General features: G+C 40.7%; 1 protein-coding gene across 1 annotated transcript; it reads left to right on the top strand.

The window, feature by feature from the left end:
* The first annotated feature begins 841 nt into the window (after positions 1-841).
* On the top strand, positions 842-9,172 carry LOC147627283 (stress-response A/B barrel domain-containing protein HS1-like). The gene is made up of 2 exons (XM_086815913.1): positions 842-1,115; positions 8,892-9,172. Exons 1-2 carry the CDS (start codon positions 985-987, stop codon positions 9,082-9,084), a joined length of 324 nt encoding a protein of 107 aa, XP_086672039.1. The 5' UTR covers positions 842-984; the 3' UTR covers positions 9,085-9,172.
* The last annotated feature ends 10,571 nt before the right edge of the window (positions 9,173-19,743 follow it).

The following is a 19,743-nucleotide window of genomic DNA, read 5'->3' as shown; positions in this document are numbered from 1 at the left end:
TGGTAAGAAATGTTCCACTTGTTCACCAGATCTTTAGGTAATGAGATAGAAAGTTTCCTACCAATTCCAAGTTGTCGATTTTGCACTCGAGAAGGATCGCTGCCTCCCTCCTTGTTGCCTTCTACTGCAACGTTAAAGCTTTGCCCTTGTTCACTTTGGCCAACACCTCGTTGACATGTCAGATTCCATCCTCCTCTAGAAGAGGGGAAGTCCTGTCTCACTGCTCTGTGAGCCCTCGGATGACATCTCCTGGTTTGACTCGATCTCCACCTTGGGCGCTTTCATCTGAGATGCCATATCCTGGATTGTAGACAGAGCGGAACTCCAATGCTGGTTCTCAAGACGAGTGAAAATGCCCAAAGGTTAGGTTATCCAAACCTAAATAAGGAGAAGATGCCACGTGTTGTTCATGTAGAGGGAGGATTGCATGACGGCTCTGCTACATAAAATCCATGTTTTCCTTGATTGAAGTGTGCCAAGCTCCCTGCATTCCTTGTACTGAATGCCCTTCCTGGGACGACAAGCCCTCTAGTTGAAGAATCGGTTGTCCAAGCAGTTCAGTCCTTGTTTATGTGTTGACGACTTGGGGGTGCCCAAACCAGAACCCCATGGTTTTTCCATAGGGGACCAGCACACAGAGGAGAACAGTCGCCTATCGGTCGTACAATTTATTTTCCGCCCATAGAGAGGAGAACCAAGTATGGAGTCGATTGCATTGAGGCTTGAGTGTAGAAAATATTAGGAGCCATAAAGTAGCACATCCCACGGAAAAAGGTGGGAGGCAAAGCCTCAATTGCATTGAGGCTTGAGTGTAGAAAATATTAGGAGCCATAAAGTAGCACATCCCACGGAAAAAGGTGGGAGCAAGCAGTAAAGATGGACTCGGGACTCGGGACGGGTAAACCTACTTGCTGTGTAGCCTGCTAAGATTTCAGCGCGCAGAGAGCGAGTGAGAGAGGGAGCGAGCTCGCTTAGGTTTTAGCGATGGCGGAGACTGTAAAGCATGTGGTGATGGTGAAGTTCAAGGATGATATCTCAGCTGAGCAGCAGGAGAGCCTCATCAAGGGTTTTCACGGCCTTCCTGCCCTCATCGACCACATCAAAGCCTTTGAATGGTACGCACACACACTCTCTCTCTCCACAAGCATCATCTGCTACCATAAATATTTAGTGTGTTTAAAGCATCATCTGTTGCCACAAATATTTACAGAATCCCCCCTGAGCATCATCTGTAACCACATGCCCATGTGAGAGAAGTAGGAAGCATGTACCACAATCAGCACTTGCCAATTAGATCATAGACCAAATGAAGACTGGCAGTATGAGCAGCAGATTGGGCCTCGAAAACAAGGTTGGTTCAGCTTGTTCCTGGCGAGGACAGGCACCTACCTAGCGTGGGCAAGTCATAGGCTGGCAAGGGTGCCCAAACCATGCGAGTGGTGGTCAGATGCATCCTTATCTCCCAAGCAACCCCTGCAAGAAAGACAAACAACACAAACCAACATATTCATGGTGCTGGCTCGTCTCCATCCGACCACAGCTCCATCTGGAGCGCCCTCGGCCATGCTTTGGCCCAAAAAACCCCCGGCATCCCATACCATGGGGCCCACTAGTCCAGGTGTATGGCTCAAGCCATGTAGCCCTGGGCAAAGCCTAGCTTGGGTCCTGATTCCCCATTAGTTCCCCCTAGTGGGGATGTTCACTTATGAGCCAATAACTCACTTATATAGAGCTTGGGTCCTAACTATAGATGGAAAGCACAGTTATTAATAAGTAAGACTTTTTATACTAATCGAGGCCACAAGTGCCCATAATGTTGGAAGGTTGGCGATTTCGAGCATGTGAACTATGGCTAGAAGGTGCCTTGGATTATCCCATAAGTGGAAGCATGGGAAGTTGAAGAGCCATATATAGGCTAGAATGGCACCTTGTCATAGTCATCTCCTCCGGCTGGTGTTTTGGGAGGCAGCTCACTGGGAGATGGGAGCCCGGTGGAGGGATGCTGCAGTGCCCGTTGGGGTGTTCATGGAGCTCGATGGTGGTGCGTCTCCTACGTGCGTTAGTCTTCCGCTGCGCATTCTGACACATAAGTCATTACCTAGTTGTGTCCCCATCCAGGTGTAAGCCTAGCCTCAAATTATATGCCAGCCATGTTGTGCCTTTTGGGGCCATAACAGAATTGGACAAGGGCCATAGGTCATGATTGGGACCAGGCAATTAGCTTGGTAAGGTAGTCCATGGATTCCTTTGAGAGTCAACTAGCGGGCCCAACTGGATCATTTGTGATCATCGCATGCTCTGTATGGCTTTGTGATATATGCAGGGGGTGTCATGATGTGGTCATAGACAGGCAGTGATTGCTTCATAATAGACAATGTTCTTCCTCTACACTATTGATGAGGTTTGACAGGTCGCAAGTAAACAGAGTGAGGCATCTTGCTCTAGTGGCCAAGCAAGCTTATCTTGGAGTAGATGATCATGTCCATGGAACTCCAAGACATAGTTGTTACTACGAGGCGCGCCTCTAACGGTTAGAGGCGTTCGAGGCGTACGATTGCCTGATCGAGGCGTCAACAAAATTTTTATTTATTTATTCATTTTTGCTGGTTTGAGTCTTTAGACGGGGGCTTTAAGGGCCCAAGGCAGCCCCTCCCACACACCCTCTCTCTCTCCCTCCCTCCCTTAAGCCTTTCTCAAGACCCAAAGTTCAAAGTTCAAACTTCAAACACACTAGGATGATGATGTTTGCCATACCTACTTTTGGAGCTCTCTCTATACTACTGGTTCATTTCAGTTCATTTCATTTTACTTTGTACCCTTGAATCTTGATGATGTATCTAGATGATGATGATGGACTATTTTGGTCTCATAGGTCATTTTGGCCTTTTGCAGACGTTTAATATAGCTTTCTTTCTTTCACACACACACTCTCTCTCCCTCTCATACACACCCTCTCTCTCCCTCCCTCAAGGTTCATACATACACACTCTAGTCTCTCTCTCTCTCTCTCTCTCTCTCTCTCTCTCTCTCTCAACTTTCACTATACACACACACACACACACACAGAGAGACGCCTCTAACGTCTCTAGAAAATACGAGTCTTTCGAGGCATGTACCATACTCGCCTCGTACCAAACGCCTGGGACGCCTCTAACAACCTTGCTCCAAGACATGGTGATGGAGTCTCATTTCATGTTTTTTTGCATGAATTGGAGTTTGGGTGGGTGGCGGTGTCAAATCCCCACGGATCTCCTCGTGATCGATCTCGGTTCGAAACTCGAATCCTGCAAACAAACGAACAAACAAACAAGCAAGGGGGTGCAGGCCTGACTCACCTCCCAACCATGACAGCCGTGGGCAAGCCCACAGTCTTGGCTGTCCCCACCGAGCCACGAGCTGAGCTAACTAGGATGACGTATCGACCAATCTCCTCCTCGCGACGTCCCATACCGCCACGAAGCTGCCCTCGCGAGCCTCGAGATTGCTACCGGCCTCGGCTCCATAAAGTAGGTGCACGTCTGCACTAGATCCAAGCTCCAAGACCATAGAGCTCTCACAAACTCGCGAGACTCTCTATAATACAATAACTAACCTTGGCCACCCTTTTATAGGCTCTTGGCCGGTCATCGGGCATCCACACTTGTCCGTTGCCCGTCCATACTTGGGTGCCCGCCCGTTAGTATTTTCCTAACTCAGCTCGTCAATCAGCCTGCCTAGTTCCAAGCTTCCCCAAGCCTCGAAACTAGTCTTGCATGCGTATAGCACACGGTAGATACACACTGTGCACATGACATACTCCCCTTCCTCTAAGAGCTCACTCCTGAGCTCACTAAAAAGCCAGGGTAATCTCTCTGAAGAGAAGTCAATGTCTCCCATGTAGCGTTCTCCTCAACACGATCCTTCCACTTGATCTTGTACGATCCTTCCACTTGATCTTGTATTTCGTGATAAGCGTATGACGCAATCTTCGTTCACGAAATCCAAGAATCTTTTTAGGTTCGTGCGGAACAAATGTCATGTCCTGGACATCTATAATTTCTTGAGGAGTAACTAATTGATCTGCTCCACCCAGTACTTCCTTAAGTCTACTGACATGAAATACAGGATGAACTTTCACATGAGAAGGCAAATCCAATTCATATGCAACTGAACCAATCCGTCGTGTAACACGAAATGGTCCACAATATCTAGGGGATAATTTCGGAGATCTACCTGTCCGTAAAGTCTCGAAATCTTTCGGAACTCGCAAATACACCATCGTTCCTTCAGAGAACTCTCTAGGTGAACGATGTCTATTAGAATAAAACCTGTCTCGGTCTTGAGCAGTTCTAATAGATTCCTTCGCAACTTGTAACATTTCCTGCATATCTTGTAAAAAATTACGTGCTGCATCATGCTGAAGTCCTGAGAATCCTACTGTAACAGGTGATCTTGGTTGAAAACCATACATAAGCATGAAAGGACTAAACCCTGTACTCGTATGCTTAGTACTGTTATATGCAAATTCTAACATAGGAAGATAATCCTCCCATGAACTCTGTCTTTTGGATACATATGCCCGAAGCATATCCTCCAAAATCTGATTCACTTTTTCAGTCTGGCCATCAGATTGAGGATGATCAGAGGAACTCAAATTCAAAGTTGTTTCCAACTTCTCAAAAACAAGTTTCCAAAAATCACTCGTAAACTTAGAGTCCCTATCACTGACTATGTCCTGCGGTAACCCGTACAGTCTAAACAATTACTCGATAAACTGTCGAGCTAATTGCGTAGCTGTAGTAGTCTTCCGGGTCGGTAAAAATCTAGTCATTTTTGTCAAGCGATCTACCACAACCCAAATAGAATCGTGGCCTTGATGTGTTCTTGGCAATCCGGTAATAAAATCCATGGAAATACTTTCCCATTTATTACCTGGGATTTGCAAAGGATGCAACAACCCAGCCTGTCTAAAGCGTTCAGCTTTATTTGCCTGACAAATCTGGCACTTGAGAACATAATCTTCTACATACCCTTTCATCTTCGACCAATAAAAAGTGTGTTTCACTAATGATAGTGTCCTGTGTACCCCAGGGTGTCCAGCAGAAGGGGCGTCGTGACACTCCTTCAGAATCTTGGACCTAATGTCCGAGATCTATGGCATACAAATTTTGTCATTACGGAACAGTAAACCATTCCGAATCATCCACTGGCCTCCTGCAGCTTGAATGAAAGACTGCTCAGTCATGGAGTCTTGGTCAATCAATGAGCTCCCGTCCTGGATCTTCTGCCAAAATGGACCAAAATAACTATCAATCCTGCAAAGCCCTCTCAATGACTGAAATAAGTCAGTAGAAATCTCGGTGAACGACAAAGTATTCACGTCTCTAATTCGACTAAGCGCATCTGTAATATTATTCATGGACCCTTTCCGATAACGGATCTCAAAATCAAAATCTTGCATTAACTCTACCCAACGAGCTTTCCTTCCTCTCAAATCATGCGCATCACACACATACAGTCATCAAGAGTGTGAGCTGAGAGTACTCCCGTACAGATTTCCGAAGAAAAACAACAAAACCGAGAAAAGAACGAAGTTGTTTCACTGTTCGTGGTATAGGCCAGTCCAAAACCTTCTGAACTCGGTCATAGTCAATGCTCAATCCATCTCTAGTGATCTTGTGTCCCAAGTAAATGATGTTGGTCAGGATAACGGTTCTTAATGGTCAGCTTGTTCAATCTCTTGTAATCTATACACATCCTCCAGGTATTGTCCTTCTTTCTCCTAAGCAACACAGGTGTACCCCAAGGTGATTTACTTGGATGGATCTGGCCCATCCTCAAATAATCTTCGAGTTGTTAAGCCAACTCATCTTCCTCAGCTTGGCTCATCTTATAAGGTGGAATGCTGACAGGATGAGCACTAGGGATCAAGTCAATACGATGATCTACTGTCCGTTCAGGTGGTAAATCCGATGGCAGTTTCTTAGGAAATACATCTTGAAATGAATCAAGTATCTTGTGTAATTCTTTGCTTTCAAACACACTTAATTCATTTACATCCATGGAAGGGATGAGAAAAGAAGAAAGTAGAATCAATACACAATGGAAAGCGGTATACAAAGAAGAATCCATTCAAGAGGTCTCTGAGAGAGATGGATACAATTACCTAAAATATTATACTTGGTGTCCCTATGCTGAAAAGAAAAATTATGACTAGACCAATCTATCTGGACGTCAAGCGTCTTAAACCACTCAATCCCTAATAACAAGTCTACATTTTCCAGATGCATAACATAGCATTCCAGAGTATCTTTGTAGTCCTGAATCTGGATTGGAAGCATCTCCACCTTGCGATCCCAAACTTGCCTTCCCGCAGGTAGGCGTACCTCATAGGTATGGTCGCTGAGTGTCGTATCAAGACTCAATTTCTGCACAAGTTTGTAGTTAACAAAATTATGCGAACTGCCAGGGTCTAAAAGAATGTGAACCTTATGGCCATTCACTTCTCCATAAACTCGGAGAAGATCATGCATGCCAAATACCTTAGAATTGAACAGACAATCAGAACAAGTACTAGGGCGAGAAAGTACAGTAATTGACTTACTTGTCAAAGACAATTGGTTAGCTGCCTTTGGCTTGGGTCCTGCGTTTGACTTGGTATCCTTTTGCTTTGGGCACTCATTACGCATGTGTCCTTTTTCTTCGCAGATAAAACGTCCTTCCTTCTTGAGCTTTAAAGCCCTAAGGAGTCGTTTCTTCTTCGCTGGTGTCGAACTGGAATTCTTCGAAGGTTGGTCCGAAGACTTGCCTTCATTCGTGTTAGCCATAGGTGCGGAGAACTTTCTTTTATGCTTGTTCCCCTGCTCGGTAACGGGTTTGGACTTGGAAGAGACCATCGTATCATCATAGATACGAGCTGAATGAATAGCCTCGTCCAAAGTTTTACATTTGTTATTTTTAACCTGTAATCGGTACGAGTCTGGTAAACCAGCTACGAAAAACCCCAACAGAGTAGTGGGATCCATCTTTGTAGCTTCCATCTGCAAGTCACGAAACTTCTGGAGGTAGACCTCATAAGTGAGGTGCTGCGATGTCATGGTCAAAGCTGAAAACCGGGCAACAACGTCATAGTCATCCTCTTTCTTGAGGAATTCTTTCTTGAAGATATCTTCAAATTGTGCCCAAGTCGTTGGCTTAGGGTTGAGTTCCTTCCACCAAAGCAAAGCTTTGCCGGACAGGAAACCTGCTGCTAACTGGATCTTCTTTCCATGATCATATGGATGAAACTGAAAGTGAACTTGCCATTCAGCTCACCGACGGGCTAATCCAGGAGGAGAAAAAAAAAACTAAGGAAAGCTTACGTTTTATTAGCTTTTCGTTTTTTTTTAGTTAAACTTTTTAAGTTTTAAAAGCACCCTCCTCTAAGGTTTCCGATCCATTTACATCACATCACATCACATCACATCACATCCACATCCACATCCACATCCACATCCACATCCATTTACATTACATCACATCCTTGCTCATATCCTCGCTCTCTCTCTCGTTGGAACCAGAAAAGCAAACGTGCTTTTTCTTCCTTTTTTCTGTTTTCTCTGCCTGCAGGTTATGCGACTGCACAACAAAACAGGCCTCTTCTTTGCAAAAGCAATCAACCCTACTTAACTACCATCTCCCATCAACATGGGTGTCTTTGATGAAGAAAAAACACATACTAAATCTGAAAACTGCAGTATGCACAGGAAAACAGTAAGCTTTTTAACACATACCGTTCTTCGACCTCTTCTTCTCTACCTACCGACTTGCTCGTTCACGAGGTATGCTCTGATACCACTGTCAAATCCCCACGGATCCCCTCGTGATCGATCTCGGTTCGAAACTCGAATCCTACAAACAAACGAACAAACAAACAAGCAAGGGGGTGCAGGCCTGACTCACCTCCCAACCATGACAGCCGTGGGCAAGCCCACAGTCTTGGCTGTCCCCACCGAGCCACGAGCTGAGCTAACTAGGATGACGTACCGACCAATCTCCTCCTCGCGACGTCCCATACCGCCACGAAGCTGCCCTCGCGGGCCTAAGATTGCTGCCGGCCTCGGCTGCATAAAGCAGGTGCACGTCTGCACTAGAGCTCTCACAAACTCGCGAGACTCTCTATAATACAATAACTAACCTTGGCCACCCTTTTATAGGCTCTTGGCCTGTCATCGGGCGTCCACACTTGGCCGTCGCCCGTCCATACTTGGGTGCCCGCCTGTTAGTATTTCCCTAACTCAGCTCGTCAATCAGCCTGCCTAGTTCCAAGCTTCCCCAAGCCTCGAAACTAGTCTTGCATGCGTATAGCACACGGTAGATACACACTGTGCACATGACAGGGGGGGGGGGTTGTGTGTGTGCACGCATGCATGTGTGGATTGGTGTGTGCAAAATCTGTTACCCTTAGCTCATCCAATGATTAGAAGGAAGGCACATGAAGAAGATAACAAGATGATTTTCAAGGCCAAAGACTATCAATAGAGGAAGGATGAAGGTTTACTGTTCAAATTTTGGCTTCAAGGTAAACTTAAGATGACGTTGTAGATAGCCCTTGTAACTCTGCAGCATACAGCTAGTCATATAGTAGGCAGTATACTAATTTGAACTCAAGGTCTTTGCAGACATCTCTCCCTTGTCCATAGGTTGGACGGTAGAGATGCTTCCCCTGCCATACAACACTGCACTTGCCTTAAACCGTATGGATTTCTACCAATACCTATCAGGAGCAAACTGCTACAAACACTGGTGGCTCTGCATTATTTCCTTTTTGTTATTGTTAGAACTATTTCCTTTATGCAAAGCAAAGAAATTATATTTTTCTTATTTGATGTTTTGTGATTTATGCTGTGTTTCTCTATTTGAGCTTGCTGTAGGGGGACAGATATAAGTGTGGAGAACAGACATCAGGGATTCACCCATGTATTCGTATTGACTTTTGAGTCACCTCAAGGTCGTGATGCTTACCTCGTCCACCCGGCACATGAAGAGTATGCAACCAAGATTTTACAAGCACTGGATAAACTTGTTGTATTTGACTACAAGCCATCCCCAGTGAAGTGTGCATGAAGCAAGAGCAGAATGTAGAAGTCAAAAAATAATGGGGATGATTTCTGTACTGTTTTATTTTTGCAAATCAAGGGTAGTGTTTCCCATACTGTTTGTGTGGATGTAGGATCGACTGTTCTTAGTGCAATTAAAATAGAGCTAGGCAAAGACCTTACATGTTGAAGCTTATAATTTGCACACACAGTGGTAAAGACATGGCATTGACAGCCCAGTTCAGAATAGCTTGCTTGATAAATAGGTGCTTCTTTTTAGAATATACTAGTGTGACATACCACCAGCACATAGGCTAGTTGTAGCGTGTCGAAGTTCCCCCGGGTCAAATCGCAATAGGTGTGGTTGTGGCGGTGGCACTTTGTAAGAGGAGACCAACGTGTGCGTGAGTATAGATGTAGGAAAAATCTCTTTCAAACAAGGATTTACTAGTGTGACATCCTTGGGATGCTGTTTTACATTGTGAATGGATAGCAAGGAAGATAAGGCTGAAAGGGACAAAGAATAAGGCAACTTAAATTCTAACTTGAAAATGGAATCATGCCTAGTGCATGCATGTCCATGTACTGATCATCAGTCTCAAGGTGAAGAAGTTTCATTTCTATCTAGAGTTTACTTTTATCCTACACTCTCTTCTCACTTCTTCAATAACTGGATATCCACTGCTGCAATAGATGTTATAATCTATTGCAACCAAGACTTATTCAACGAACAGCAAATCAAGATCAGTATATGTGACGAATTTGTGCTTGAATTTCATGATGTAGAATTTGTTGTTTTGCTGATGCTGCTAAGAATCATAAGAAGCCATTGCAAGGTTTTGGATGCGAATTTCACCACCAAGCTATACATTTGATGAGATTGGAAATTGTTGACAAAGCTATGCGATTGTGTGTATAACAAACTAATGGTATTAGTGATGATGGAATTGACTTCGTGAGGTAACACACGATTTGAGCAGTAAATGGCTTGATTGCAACTGCTACCAGGAAACTCCAAAAGCTAGAGGAAAAAAAGTTTCAGAAAATTTAGATTGGTTTTTTGCATCTGCTTGTTCAGTTGCATTGGCTACATGCACATGTGCATGCACAGAAACTTGTATACACATGCACGTGCACACATACAATATGTATGCGTGTATACGTACATGGACACACACAATATGTATGTATGTATGCTTGTACACATATTTGTGTGTATGCATGTATGTGAGAGAGAGAGAGAGAGAGAGAGAGAGAGAGATTATATGGTGTAGCTCAAGGGGGTGGCGGCTGTATGTAGATAATCAAGTGGTTTTAGGGCTAGGCTTTTTATGGGCTTTCCTTATCCGTCTCCCCATTAGGAGTGGGTCATATGGGATAAGAAGGCTGCTAGGTTGTTGGCAGAAAGTGCGAGGTGATCTTTGGGAGGAACACATGATTGTGAAGAGTCAGGTAAGGAAGAGAGATTTGTTAGCACTCCAATTTCTGCGCCTTAGCAACAAGTTTGAACACAATAGTCCAACTACAACTTCCACCCAAGAAAACCCATGCAATTGCATTCGTCACCACTAAGGCAAACAACCAACCATCTCCAAGCACAGTCCTCTTCTCTCCTCAACGGCGGGCGTGGGTGAATCCTATATGTGTATATGTGTATATGTATATACATGTGTGTGTGTGTGTGTGTGCGCGTACATACATATCCACACAAACACAGCTATATATACATGCACACCACACCTGTGTGTGTTAAGTAATATTAAACTTGTGACAACTTCCAAAAGTAACGTCATAATGTCAAGTGCAAAATACCTTTACATTGTTTTTCTCAACCATTGTGTTAGACAAAGGTAAAAAGTCTTTACAAATTTTTCTTACTTGTCTTGTACCCTTGATTAATCAAGGGTACAAGACAAGTAAGAAAAATTTGTGTACGTGTATGTATGTATGTGCATGCATGTATATATGTAAAGATCAGTATATGTGACCGATTTGTGCTTGAATTTCATGATGTAGAATTTGTTGTTTTGCTGAGGCTGCTAAGAATCATAAGAAGCCATTGCAAGGTTTTGGATGCGAATTTCACCACCAAGCTATACATTTGATGAGATTGGAAGTTGTTGACAAAGCTATGCGATTGTGTGTATAACAAACTAATGGTATTATTGATGATGGAATTGACTTCGTGAGGTAACACACGATTTGAGCTGTAAATGGCTTGATTGCAACTGCTACCAGGAAACTCCAAAAGCTAGAGGAAAAAAAGTTTCAGAAAATTTAGATTGGTTTTTTGCATCTGCTTGTTCAGTTGCATTGGCTACATGCACATGTGCATGCACAGAAACTTGTATACACATGCACGTGCACACATACAATATGTATGCGTGTATACATACATGGACACACACAATATGTATGTATGTATGCTTGTACACATATTTGTGTGTATGCATGTATGAGAGAGAGAGAGAGAGAGAGAGAGAGAGAGAGATTATATGGTGTAGCTCAAGGGGGTGGCGGCTGTATGTAGATAATCAAGTGGTTTTAGGGCTAGGCTTTTTATTGGCTTTCCTTATCCGTCTCCCCATTAGGAGTGGGTCATATGGGATAAGAAGGCTGCTAGGTTGTTGGCAGAAAGTGCGAGGTGATCTTTGGGAGGAACACATGATTGTGAAGAGTCAGGTAAGGAAGAGAGATTTGTTAGCACTCCAATTTCTGCGCCTTAGCAACAAGTTTGAACACAATAGTCCAACTACAACTTCCACCCAAGAAAACCCATGCAATTGCATTCGTCACCACTAAGGCAAACAACCAACCATCTCCAAGCACAGTCCTCTTCTCTCCTCAACGGCGGGCTTGGGTGAATCCTATATGTGTATATGTATATATGTATATACATGTGTGTGTGTGTGTGTGTGCGTACATACATATCCACACAAACACAGCTATATATACATGCACACCACACCTGTGTGTGTTAAGTAATATTAAACTTGTGACCACTTCCAAAAGTAACGTCATAATGTCAAGTGCAAAATACCTTTACATTGTTTTTCTCAACCATTGTGTTAGACAAAGGTAAAAAGTCTTTACAAATTTTTCTTACTTGTCTTGTACCCTTGATTAATCAAGGGTACAAGACAAGTAAGAAAAATTTGTGTACGTGTATGTATGTATGTGCATGCATGTATATATGTATGTGTGTATGTGTGTATATGTGTACGTTGTGTGTGTATGTATTGAAAATGGAATCATGCCTAGTGCATGCATGTCCATGTACTGATCATCAGTCTCAAGGTGAAGAAGTTTCATTTCTATCTAGAGTTTACTTTTATCCTACACTCTCTTCTCACTTCTTCAATAACTGGATATCCACTGCTGCAATAGATGTTATAATCTATTGCAACCAAGACTTATTCGACGACCAACAAATCAAGATCAGTATATGTGACGAATTTGTGCTTGAATTTCATGATGTAGAATTTGTTGTTTTGCTGAGGCTGCTAAGAATCATAAGAAGCCATTGCAAGGTTTTGGATGCGAATTTCACCACCAAGCTATACATTTGATGAGATTGGAAGTTGTTGACAAAGCTATGCGATTGTGTGTATAACAAACTAATGGTATTATTGATGATGGAATTGACTTCGTGAGGTAACACACGATTTGAGCAGTAAATGGCTTGATTGCAACTGCTACCAGGAAACTCCAAAAGCTAGAGGAAAAAAAGTTTCAGAAAATTTAGATTGGTTTTTTGCATCTGCTTGTTCAGTTGCATTGGCTACATGCACATGTGCATGCACAGAAACTTGTATACACATGCACGTGCACACATACAATATGTATGCGTGTATACATACATGGACACACACAATATGTATGTATGTATGCTTGTACACATATTTGTGTGTATGCATGTATGTGAGAGAGAGAGAGAGAGAGAGAGAGAGAGATTATATGGTGTAGCTCAAGGGGGTGGCGGCTGTATGTAGATAATCAAGTGGTTTTAGGGCTAGGCTTTTTATTGGCTTTCCTTATCCGTCTCCCCATTAGGAGTGGGTCATATGGGATAAGAAGGCTGGGTTGTTGGCAGAAAGTGCGAGGTGATCTTTGGGAGGAACACATGATTGTGAAGAGTCAGGTAAGGAAGAGAGATTTGTTAGCACTCCAATTTCTACGCCTTAGCAACAAGTTTGAACACAATAGTCCAACTACAACTTCCACCCAAGAAAACCCATGCAATTGCATTCGTCGTCACCACTAAGGCAAACAACCAACCATCTCCAAGCACAGTCCTCTTCTCTCCTCAACGGCGGGCTTGGGTGAATCCTATATGTGTATATGTATATATGTATATACATGTGTGTGTGTGTGTGTGTGTGTGTGCGTACATACATATCCACACAAACACAGCTATATATACATGCACACCACACCTGTGTGTGTTAAGTAATATTAAACTTGTGACAACTTCCAAAAGTAACGTCATAATGTCAAGTGCAAAATACCTTTACATTGTTTTTCTCAACCATTGTGTTAGACAAAGGTAAAAAGTCTTTACAAATTTTTCTTACTTGTCTTGTACCCTTGATTAATCAAGGGTACAAGACAAGTAAGAAAAATTTGTGTACGTGTATGTATGTATGTGCATGCATGTATATATGTATGTGTGTATGTGTGTATATGTGTACGTTGTGTGTGTATGCATTGAAAATGGAATCATGCCTAGTGCATGCATGTCCATGTACTGATCATTAGTCTCAAGGTGAAGAAGTTTCATTTCTATCTAGAGTTTACTTTTATCCTACACTCTCTTCTCACTTCTTCAATAACTGGATATCCACTGCTGCAATAGATGTTATAATCTATTGCAACCAAGACTTATTCAACGACCAGCAAATCAAGATCAGTATATGTGACCAATTTGTGCTTGAATTTCATGATGTAGAATTTGTTGTTTTGCTGAGGCTGCTAAGAATCATAAGAAGCCATTGCAAGGTTTTGGATGCGAATTTCACCACCAAGCTATACATTTGATGAGATTGGAAGTTGTTGACAAAGCTATGCGATTGTGTGTATAACAAACTAATGGTATTATTGATGATGGAATTGACTTCGTGAGGTAACACACGATTTGAGCTGTAAATGGCTTGATTGCAACTGCTACCAGGAAACTCCAAAAGCTAGAGGAAAAAAAGTTTCAGAAAATTTAGATTGGTTTTTTGCATCTGCTTGTTCAGTTGCATTGGCTACATGCACATGTGCATGCACAGAAACTTGTATACACATGCACGTGCACACATACAATATGTATGCGTGTATACATACATGGACACACACAATATGTATGTATGTATGCTTGTACACATATTTGTGTGTATGCATGTATGTGAGAGAGAGAGAGAGAGAGAGAGAGAGAGAGAGAGAGAGAGAGAGAGAGAGAGAGAGAGAGATTATATGGTGTAGCTCAAGGGGGTGGCGGCTGTATGTAGATAATCAAGTGGTTTTAGGGCTAGGCTTTTTATTGGCTTTCCTTATCCGTCTCCCCATTAGGAGTGGGTCATATGGGATAAGAAGGCTGCTAGGTTGTTGGCAGAAAGTGCGAGGTGATCTTTGGGAGGAACACATGATTGTGAAGAGTCAGGTAAGGAAGAGAGATTTGTTAGCACTCCAATTTCTGCGCCTTAGCAACAAGTTTGAACACAATAGTCCAACTACAACTTCCACCCAAGAAAACCCATGCAATTGCATTCGTCACCACTAAGGCAAACAACCAACCATCTCCAAGCACAGTCCTCTTCTCTCCTCAACGGCGGGCTTGGGTGAATCCTATATGTGTATATGTATATATGTATATACATGTGTGTGTGTGTGTGTGTGTGTGTGTGTGCGTACATACATATCCACACAAACACAGCTATATATACATGCACACCACACCTGTGTGTGTTAAGTAATATTAAACTTGTGACAACTTCCAAAAGTAACGTCATAATGTCAAGTGCAAAATACCTTTACATTGTTTTTCTCAACCATTGTGTTAGACAAAGGTAAAAAGTCTTTACAAATTTTTCTTACTTGTCTTGTACCCTTGATTAATCAAGGGTACAAGACAAGTAAGAAAAATTTGTGTACGTGTATGTATGTATGTGCATGCATGTATATATGTATGTGTGTATGTGTGTATATGTGTACGTTGTGTGTGTATGTATTGAAAATGGAATCATGCCTAGTGCATGCATGTCCATGTACTGATCATCAGTCTCAAGGTGAAGAAGTTTCATTTCTATCTAGAGTTTACTTTTATCCTACACTCTCTTCTCACTTCTTCAATAACTGGATATCCACTGCTGCAATAGATGTTATAATCTATTGCAACCAAGACTTATTCGACGACCAGCAAATCAAGATCAGTATATGTGACGAATTTGTGCTTGAATTTCATGATGTAGAATTTGTTGTTTTGCTGAGGCTGCTAAGAATCATAAGAAGCCATTGCAAGGTTTTGGATGCGAATTTCACCACCAAGCTATACATTTGATGAGATTGGAAGTTGTTGACAAAGCTATGCGATTGTGTGTATAACAAACTAATGGTATTATTGATGATGGAATTGACTTCGTGAGGTAACACACGATTTGAGCAGTAAATGGCTTGATTGCAACTGCTACCAGGAAACTCCAAAAGCTAGAGGAAAAAAAGTTTCAAAAAATTTAGATTGGTTTTTTGCATCTGCTTGTTCAGTTGCATTGGCTACATGCACATGTGCATGCACAGAAACTTGTATACACATGCACGTGCACACATACAATATGTATGCGTGTATACATACATGGACACATACAATATGTATGTATGTATGCTTGTACACATATTTGTGTGTATGCATGTATGTGAGAGAGAGAGAGAGAGAGAGAGAGAGAGAGAGAGAGAGAGAGAGAGAGAGAGAGAGATTATATGGTGTAGCTCAAGGGGGTGGCGGCTGTATGTAGATAATCAAGTGGTTTTAGGGCTGTATGTAGATAATCAAGTGGCGGCTGTATGTAGATAATCAAGTGGTTTTAGGGCTAGGCTTTTTATTGGCTTTCCTTATCCGTCTCCCCATTAGGAGTGGGTCATATGGGATAAGAAGGCTGCTAGGTTGTTGGCAGAAAGTGCGAGGTGATCTTTGGGAGGAACACATGATTGTGAAGAGTCAGGTAAGGAAGAGAGATTTGTTAGCACTCCAATTTCTGCGCCTTAGCAACAAGTTTGAACACAATAGTCCAACTACAACTTCCACCCAAGAAAACCCATGCAATTGCATTCGTCACCACTAAGGCAAACAACCAACCATCTCCAAGCACAGTCCTCTTCTCTCCTCAACGGCGGGCTTGGGTGAATCCTATATGTGTATATGTATATATGTATATACATGTGTGTGTGTGTGTGTGTGCGTACATACATATCCACACAAACACAGCTATATATACATGCACACCACACCTGTGTGTGTTAAGTAATATTAAACTTGTGACAACTTCCAAAAGTAACGTCATAATGTCAAGTGCAAAATACCTTTACATTGTTTTTCTCAACCATTGTGTTACAAAGGTAAAAAGTCACATATGTATGTATATGTATATATATATATACATGCACACACACACACACACACACACACATGTATATATAAATATATACACATGTATGTATATATGTACATACACACACACTTACGGATGTATACATCTTTCGAGCAATGATTCTTGAGTGGAAACTTTAGTAACTAAGTAATTTCTTTAAGAAATAGGTAAGTAGCTAGGGAAATAACCCACAACTATACACAAATAGATAATTTTCAAAAAAATATTTTCTTAGTAAAATATCTTTTTAAAAGTATATTTGTTAAAGCAAAATCTTTTAATACTAGTTTGGTACTAGTAAAATATCTTTTTAAAAGTATATTTGTTAAAGCAAAATCTTTTAATACTAGTTTGGTACTAGGACAGAAAAGTGTCCGTGGGTATATTTATGTCTTCTTTACTGACCAACTTATTTAGAACACATAGATAGTGAAAATCAAAGGTTTCTTTTTTTCATATCATCAGGTACATAAAGAAAGAAAATTTGGTTTTTTTTGGGATCACATTGGTTACCTCTAGGTTTTTCAATTTCATAAGAATTTATAGGTTGAATTATACTCATAATGCAAAGTTGTTTGGACTATATTTAGATTGAAGGCTTTAATCAACCAATTTCTCATTCTCATGAATATGTATATGGTGTAATACAATCCATCTTAGACTCTGAAATCAATTAGAATTCTAAAATTTAGGTTCCAATGAAAATTCTAAGGTATGTAGTTGTCTCAAAAAAATACCTTTGAGGATTTTTATAGCTAGGATCAAATCTTGCACACATGTTTTGTACAATGTTATGCTTTATTGGTGCATTTTGTGAGAGCCAATTATATATAAACTTATCTTTTTAGGTACTTTGTTTTAGACGAAACTTTACAAATTTTGAACCATATTTATTACTAAAGAATAAGAGACTACTTCATGCATTTTAAAGATCTCATAAGGGTTTAAGTGGAATATCTAGTCGTTTTATAAAAAAAATAGAAACTATTTTCATAAGTTTCACTAGATGCAAATATAAGCAAGGGTTTACATACATTGTTTTGTTATCAGTGCAGTTTTGAAAATTGAGACCATTATCTTATTTTCTAACTAAATTTAAATGTTTAGATATGTGTTCTTGATCGATTACTTTAGTGAAGATATTTTATTAGTATAACTAAAGTAAATTCCCATATAAGCTCATACTACTTAATTAGGTGTCGCATTTTGGGTATCAAAGACTTAATAACTAAAAAGAGATTCTAACAAGTAAATTTAATTGAATTAACTATTAATGTAATTTTTTTTTCATGAAAAATCTCTCATGTCTTAAATACTATGTAAGTTTTAGAAGAATTTATAATGAGTTGAGATTATTTTTTTCTTGCATGTAAGAACCTACTTTGTAAATTCGTCGTAACCTATTTGGATTATAGTGCTGAATATACCTCTACTTATGGTGATTTGTCAATTATATTTAAGAATATTTTTATCATTTTAATAAATTTCTAAGATTTTTCACATTTATTAGACATGTCGTATTTATCAAACCCCTGAAAAGACATATTTATATCTTGTTGAGTTTCCGAACTAGTGTTAAGGGACTTAAACAGTATTTTCGCTAGGAAAAATAGACAAAAGAAAATACCATTTGTGTTACGGTAATTAATTTATTTGGGTGATCCAATAAGTAAAAAGAATATCTTGGATGACCCAAGTGTGATTAATTTGGTTGTGAGTGAATCCAACCAAGTGTGACATGTGTGATGCATGTATTGTGATTAAGTTGGTTGTGAGTGAGTCTAACCAGCTGTGAGTGAGTCTAACCAAGTGTGACATGTGTGATGCATGTATTGTGATTAAGTTGGTTGTGAGTGAGTCTAACCAGCTGTGAGTGAGTCTAACCAACTGTGACACGTGTGAGACGTGTGATATACTTTTTAATACATGTGATACGTATGAAAACATTATGAGTGAATCCAATATGTGAGTTTGATTGTGAGTGAGTCCGATTAACTCTAAAACACGTGTGACGCGTGTAAAAGTTCTATGAATTTGATCGTGAGTGAGTTCGATCAACTTTAAGACACGTGTGAGGATTTGTGGGGGTGAACCCACTTAAATACATGTTTACATTGTGAGTGAATCCAATGTGGAAACAATTAATGTGTTTGATGACACGTGTGTGCTAATAGTTATAACCGAGGATGGTTGTTCTTCTCAAACGGGAGGACTATCACGGGAGTGAGATTTTTCAGAATATTTTATCATGGGAGTGAATCCAATTAATTATATATGTGATGCATGATTCAAGTGAAGCATGGTTATGAATGATTTCCATTTGTTATAATTATTTTTGTGAGTGATTCCAAAGTAATTGTGATCTAACATTGTGGATTATGTTGAGTATAGATCATGGGTTCGAGAAAACCAAGACGGACATTGGATGAGATTATCCAGCTAAGCACATGTGTGCTAAATATTTAATTTTGTATGGTTTGGGACCCATTGTACATATGTTGGGCAAGATTTATTTTTGATGAGATGCTTTAAAAGCATTGGACTAAGGTTCAATTTTATAAAAAGACCAATTTTGAAAAAGCTATGCTATTAATGGCTCCAAGGGCTAAATTTATTAATATGATTTAAATACCACGTGTGGGAGTGGAGCCACACACGTAGGGGGGTAGATTGCGATATGATTGTTTATTTCTTTTATTATTTAATTTATGGAATAATCTAATCTCCATATACCATGGTCCTGTAATAGTGGTATCAGAGCATGACAAATTCAAGAATTGAATTTGGGTCATGGGGAGAGTTGAAAAAAATCAAGAAATTGATTTTTTCTCAAAGGCTATTGGCTTGGAGCAATTTGAAGACTCTTTAACAAATTCAAAATTACTTGCACTGGAAGAGTAAAATCCGCACAGCAAAGGTACAAGGATTTGGACAAGGACACAATTCATCCAAAAATCCAAGAGGTAAAGAAGAGAAGGTATGGAAAACCTTTTGGCAAAAGAAGGTATGTTTATGTGAATTTTGTGAGCCATTAGATCAAAATTTGCAGGAAGGGCTAGTAA

This window comes from Cibotium barometz, chromosome 21, assembly GCF_041138505.1.
Source record: "Cibotium barometz isolate CiBa-2024 chromosome 21, ASM4113850v1, whole genome shotgun sequence".
Classification (NCBI taxonomy): Eukaryota; Viridiplantae; Streptophyta; class Polypodiopsida; order Cyatheales; family Cibotiaceae; genus Cibotium; species Cibotium barometz.
This window is presented reverse-complemented; position numbering and strand designations above follow the sequence as displayed.

What these genes read in the sequence shown, in the direction of transcription:
- LOC147627283 (XM_086815913.1), top strand. Translation starts at nt 985, where the DNA reads ATGGCGGAGACTGTAAAGCATGTGGTGATGGTGAAGTTCAAGGATGAT. An exon ending in CACATCAAAGCCTTTGAATG is followed by an intron (nt 1,116 to 8,891) that starts GTACGCACACAC and finishes AGCTTGCTGTAG; the next exon opens with GGGGACAGATATAAGTGTGG.